This window comes from Etheostoma spectabile, chromosome 18, assembly GCF_008692095.1.
Source record: "Etheostoma spectabile isolate EspeVRDwgs_2016 chromosome 18, UIUC_Espe_1.0, whole genome shotgun sequence".
Classification (NCBI taxonomy): Eukaryota; Metazoa; Chordata; class Actinopteri; order Perciformes; family Percidae; genus Etheostoma; species Etheostoma spectabile.
The window spans coordinates 17921503-17928081 of NC_045750.1; the positions used below are offsets into that span (position 1 = coordinate 17921503).

Sequence of the window (6579 nt, forward strand, 5' to 3'; positions counted from 1 at the left end):
CGCATGAGACGGGACGGATGACGTAGGACCCTCCAGGCTGCAGCAATATACTCTTGAAAGATTTGGTTGATTAGACTTTTTTTTTATATTCCCCCCCCCCCTGCAATTTTTTCCACTAATTGAAATGTCTTTAAATACACATTAACATGAATTCAACACACTGTAGTAAACAGATAAATGGAGGCAGAAGATGTCTTTCAGTCATCAATGCACACATGGCACCTATAGGACCAGTTTGATATAACACAATTTTATACAATATATATAATTAGGGGGTCCCCGCTCCATCTCGCCATCAGTTTGGGGGTCCTTGGCCTGGAAAACGCTGAAGACCCCTGGCATACAGTAATCCTCAATCTTGAATTGTCACCTTGGTGGTAGTAGTACTTTTACTTAAAGGTGCAATATAATGTAATACTGCTAGTTAGCTAGTTTTTAAAATAGTTATTGCAGAATAAATTCAAAATGCTGGAGAGAGTCGTCTTCCCCACTCTTCCCCAGAATTAAAGGTTGCCAGGCTGAGACCGCAGCATCCACAACAATGTCGCTACACGCTTGTCTCACATAGACAGACAGTTCTTCACAGCACAGCGGAGTAGCTAACGTTAGATGCTAGCTATATTGACAGTGGTAAAAGTCCGCGGAGCTCTGTACCCTACCGACAGACACACTTTTCAGTCTTAGTATTACGATAGCAACCGCTAAAAACACAACAACCTTGCTGTCCTCTCCACCCGACTCAACACACTGCAAACTCACGGTCCTCTCTTCCATATTTACAGCCTCTTTCTCTTGGCTTCAAATAACTCACGGTGGTCGGCTACGGCCGCTGAAAAGGCTACACGTTTGAACAGCCGTGGCCCGCTTGCCTGGTCCTCCGCTAACGTTAGCAATTAGCAGGGTTAGCATGGTGCCGTTAGCCAGGACCAGTCGGGATAACTTTACTGGCTGTGTCTCAATTGTTTTTGTGAGTAACTATCTCGGGTACTCTAGCTAGCAGTGTAGTATGTAGCGGAGTACACAAATGTTGAAATGACATACAATGCCTGTCTCTCGTAGCCGTAATAAATTAGCCTGAAGCTAATGCTTGGCTACCTGTTCAGGAAGAAAATAGCCAACTCGGCATCCTTTTGGGCTCTAAGCTTTCTTGTTGAACGTGGAAGCTCCTCTTCTTAGCCTAATGAGTATTACAAGTATATATTAAACATATCTTGAATGAATGCGTTTACTTGATGCCCCCACCTCTGCAGTTCTTGGCACTGATGGCATCGCCATAGAATCCTGGGGCACACCTCTCACAGTTGGCCCCGGAGGTGTTCCCCCAGCAGTGCTGGCAGTGGCCCGTCACATTGTGGCACTCGCTGAAGATCAGGTTAGGGTCGGAGTTGCTGTTACAGTCGCATCTCTTACAGGAATTACCAATCGCCATTGGGTTGCCGTAGTAACCTGGAGCACACCTGGAAGGGAATGACTGCAGATTAGGGATGTCCCGATTGAATGGGGAAGTATCTGAGTCAGAGTCGATGTGGGCATTTATTTAACGGATCAGGGATAGTCACCCAGATCACCTTAATCCGATCATTAACGTCAGTAAATCCTACACCATTCTAGGAGAAGGTGATTTTCTATGTGTTTTGAAAAACTGATAGCTCCACTAAATTAAATGTATTACGCTGAAGAAATACTTAAGTTACTTTTTTTAACTAAAGGGTAACTACCATTTATTTCAATGTAGGCTATGTTCCTATGTTTTTTGTGTTTAAGTGACTGATGGGAACAACAATCTTTGTCATCGGTCCAGTATTAGTTGGCAGGGTGAAACAAGCTACAATGTGAAACAATAGGGCAATTGTCCATCTTTAGATTATTTTTTCGGCCTATAAGTGTCTGACCACATTATAGAAATGATCCCTTCAGATTTAGATCTTTAAAACATCTTTAAGACCTTTCTTTTTAACCAGAAACAGCTCTGAAGATGCTAGCGCTAAACTCGTTTTTTCATTTAAATTTTTTTTTTTAAAAGTGTATAGAGCCAACAGAATTTCTCATGTAAATTGGTAAACTATGTGTTTATTTCAAACAAAACTAGAGTTTTTAGGGTTTGAAAAGTGGAAAGACGAACCAATGTTCTCTTGGGAAGTCTTTCAACAGAATTTTGAATGACTTCTAATAATCTACAGACAAGGAGCAACTTGTTGGTTTAGCTGTTTGTTACATATGTAAGTGGCCACACCAAACTGTGATGTGGCAGCAATGGATTCTGGGGGACTGAGGCTTCCAGTGGAGAGCCAGTCATCATCTCTGCATTCACCTATCTCTGCTTTCACACTTTATTTGTCGATATTTGAACACTGGTAAATTGATGACGTACGGAAGGACTAATGTAACTAACACAGGCACCAAACGTATAATGGGGATATTTCTGTTTTGGCTAAACTGCAAATGGGATGTCAGGGACATGTGGCCAACAGCTGGACAAGTTATAGCTGTTAAGAGAGCTCAACACACTGAAACGTATAAAAGCAGGAGAAAACAGACAAAAGACAAAAATCCTATTTTTGTGTTAGGTACTACCTGCAGTGTTTCTGGGTTTTTGCTGGTGCTGCGTGCAGAATATTTTTGTATGAAGCCGGTGTATAATTAAACTCCTGAACATGTTTTCTTATATTCTGCATTTCACTGAAATGATATTTTATAAGATTTCACGTGAGATATAAATTGAGTGATTGATAAATGCTACATGTGTTGTCAAAGTGGTGCAGTTAACAAATGCTACATTTGGATGAGATGGTAGATCGAGAAATGGGGAAACTTTACAGAGAGACATGGAACACTTACATCTTCATCAGAATCGGTGGCTCTAAACCAAAACCTGCTGAAGCGTGTTATCTCTTTTCAGCCAGTTATTGTTGTTGTAGGCATTGTTTTCTTACGCTCACACGTGATGTCAGTGGTTGCAGGATTTGGGTGGATGCCAAGAGATTGGACTGTAGTCATAGCCTAGAAAATGTGTGTATCAATGCAAAAAATGTAGTTCCTATGTGTGTGTCCATGGAAGATACAGTGGTTGCTACATACATACATTTTACAGGCATTCTATGATTGCTGGCACTTTAACCTACTGCACAGTGGTGAATGTACTGTATATGTACTCAAGTACTGTACTTAAGTACAAATTTGAGGTACTTGTACTTTACTTGAGTCTTCTCTTTTCTTCTTTCCGCTACTTTTCAGAGAGAAATATTGTACTCTTTACTCCACTTCCTTAATCTGACAGCTTTAGTTACTTTACACATAATGTTTTTTGCACACAAAACACATACAGTCCATAAAATAGGATGTGTTATTATGAGTTAAACTGCCCAACAATATAACGGCCTATACCAGCTGAAATAATTAGACCATTAAACAGCTGATCGACAGAACTGTTTGGATGGTTTTCAGTTTCTAAAACGGGAGAACTTTTACTTTTAATACTTTAAGTACCTGATGACACTTACATGCGTTTATTTAAGTACCATTTTAAATGCAGGCCTTTTACTTGTAACAAGGTATTTTTATAGTGTGGTAGTACTTTTACTTAAGTAAAGGATCTGTATTACTTCTTCCTCCCCTGCTTCTGCATGGACTCTTGTTATATTGCCATGAAGTCAGTAGTTTTTATTGAATGTGCACGGAGAGCATTATTATATAACTTCTGGACTGGTTGTTTAAAGCCTGCTCAGCACTGACCTCTCACAGAAATGACCAGCGTAGCCTTCTTGACACTTGCAGCGCAGAATGGCACCTCCTTTGTCACAGTGCACTGCGAAGCTGGCCGGACACACAGGGAGAAAGTATTTCAGGGATTAGCCACTGCTTGCCAACACGCAGTCTTGCGGCTGCAGAAACAGAAGGGCTTACTTATTGGATGGGACCGAGAGGGGGCAGGCGCAGGGTCGGCAGGCGTGGCGTCCGTCCAGGCCGGGAGCCAGCATGTAGCCATCCTCACACATTTCACAGAAATCACCTGTACTGTGGCCCTTGCAGTTCTTAAAGGGAGATATTAAAAACAGTAATAAAAAGATCTATTTGTTATTGGTATTATACGGAAGAGGATTAGGGCCACATGTGAATAATGTATTTGAGTTCCGAGATAAAAGTCGGAAATGTGAGAATAGTTCAGAACTCTGAGTTTAAAGTCAGAATTCTATGAAGTCAAAACTCATATACATTTTTCCACATTGGCCCTAATCCTTTTCCGTAGTATTAAATAAAGTCAACTGAAGTGGTGCGTTCACTCTGATGCTTCAGTGAGAAATTATAAATGTGGGGAAACTTACAAAACAAATGCCAGTGATGTCTTCACAGTAGTCTGCTAAGCCTTTGCAGTTACATGGCAGGCAAATGTCCTGCGCACTCATGAAAAACCCCTTTGCACACACCTGCAGTGGGAACAGAAATGTACATTCTTACTTAAGTAGAACTGCAGTATAAGCCAGCAACTTCAGTTTGAAGTCTTCTGAACAACAAGAGCCCTGTAAACTGTTAGCATGTTCTGTCCTCCATCTTTCTCAGTGAAGATGCTCATGTTGAGTAAAATGCCCGGGCTCCTTTTGAAATTAGGGAGTGATTTCGCACACCTTTGGCGTTTGTGCAAGGATGGTTGCAGAAGAGGAAGGTTCATGGAGAGTCCAAATCATCTTACCCTATCCTAACCCTTGAATGAATGTGTTCAGTGAATGTCAAAACAAACTGTCTATTAGATTACAACGGGATGAGTGGAAAGGTCAGGGGGTCACCCACATTTTTAGGAGACAAATCCACATATTTTGATTTGGCTCATACCTTTTAATACTATTAATGTGAATGATGTTGGGCATCGCCCCATAACCATACGGTTGGCAGATGATTCCTAGGCTCCTCCGGCCACATGTGAAAGTGTCCCTGAGCAAGACACTGAACCCCATGTTTCTCCCCGGACACTGTATGTTTAGCTGTCTACTGCTTTTAGAATGGGTGAATGCAGTAAGATCATTTCTCTACATTGTACTCTGTGTATGCGACTATTAAGGAATAAAGTTTTTTTTTTTTTTTTTTTTAAAGTTTGTGTTCTAGGATAGAATTGGAGGCAGATTGGCAGACTAACCAACATCACCATTAGGTGACCACCCGAAGGTGGGTAAAATACTGCAGTGAAAGCTTGACTGTTTGGCTACAGACCATCCTGTCAATCATTCTAATGGAGACAGGAATCACTTTTTGTGTTTGTGTGTATTTTACAACTAAATTACAAGTCAAAAGTTTGGACGCACTTTCCCATTCTGGAAAAGTCTGACTGGTACTGTACAGTATGTATTTTTTTTATAGAATCCCTTCAAAAATGAAATGCTTCATCTGAAAAGGCTACCCTTTCAATCAATTTAATTAAAAAAATTCAAATTTAAGTCAAGGACGAGGAAATAATCCTCATATCACGTAAGAAAAAAAAAGAAAATAGATCACTTTTTCTACAGCTGAAAATGAAACCGAAAAGCATACGGCAGCATTCATGATCAAGTGAATATTCACGCAAAAGCTAAACAATATGGTATTTTAAATATTTACACAGTTACTCTTCAACCCTTGGTATTGCAAATCTCAGCCTCAAGTACAGTATGTTATTTTTTAAAAGTACAACCTCCTAAAATGGTTATTCTCATTAAAGGTAGAAGGATTGACACTGGCACTCATTTTAAATATCCTGGCGGGATACTGGATCGAATTTAAATTTTAAAAAAGACCATAAAAAAAAGCAAGTACAACTTGTCAAATTGGAGAGATATCAGAAACTGTCCCTCTCTGGACTCAGCTAAGATATTAATGCATGCTATGATCCTTTCATACGGTATATATCATATTGCATTACATGTTGGGTACATGTTGGGGAAACAGCCATGAGACCTCTTGAGTCCTTATACAAACAAACTAAAAAACATTGGACAAAAAGACATCACATTCTCATCAGCGTAGGCTACTGGAGAAATATGATTTACTGAGCTCAAATTTGCCAGCTTTTCTGAAATCTTAAATGGTTTGGCCCTTCTCACATTACGTGACTTTGTGTTTACTCTGTAAGAAAATTGTGTCTTCAAGAAGAGCCTCTCTACAAGATTGTACCATACAATTTCGACACGCTGCATTAGGGCAATCAGCTTTTTTCCTGCAAAAAAAACCTCCCTGCCTGACGACGTGAGGAAAACCAACTTTAAAAAAGTTATTAAATGCTGTTCAGCTCTGTACTAACTAACCCTAATCTATATCTTATGGTCTACATGACATGTGCTATTATCTTATGGGTAGTAGGGCTGGGCGGTATGGCTGGGGGTCTTCTGTCCGGTGTAGGTCATTTTCTGTCGGGGGTGGAGATGTGTGTCCAGGGGTTGCATGTTTTCCAGTGGTTTGGCGGATTAATGGTAGGGTATTAGTGTAATGTGTAGAGTGTCCGCTTGGTTAAGCTTATTTTTGTTGGCTCCATCTTGGCGAATTGGAGCTTCTGTGGTTCGTAGCCACATGCATGGATCAGAGCGTGGGATTGGCGCAGATGGTCAATAGGTTTTT

At 40.6% G+C, this 6579-nt stretch overlaps 1 protein-coding gene across 1 annotated transcript in view; it reads right to left on the reverse strand.

Annotated features, from left to right (window-relative positions):
• Positions 1–6579, reverse strand: part of lama4 (laminin, alpha 4) — a 51323-nt gene that overhangs the window by 39063 nt on the left and 5681 nt on the right. Inside the window, exons 2-5 of the mRNA XM_032542424.1 lie at positions 4323–4424; positions 3904–4031; positions 3733–3813; positions 1243–1457 (exon numbers count right to left, since the gene is read on the reverse strand). Coding sequence (XP_032398315.1) covers positions 1243–1457; positions 3733–3813; positions 3904–4031; positions 4323–4424 — 526 coding nt within the window. The remainder of the gene's footprint in view (positions 1–1242; positions 1458–3732; positions 3814–3903; positions 4032–4322; positions 4425–6579) is intronic.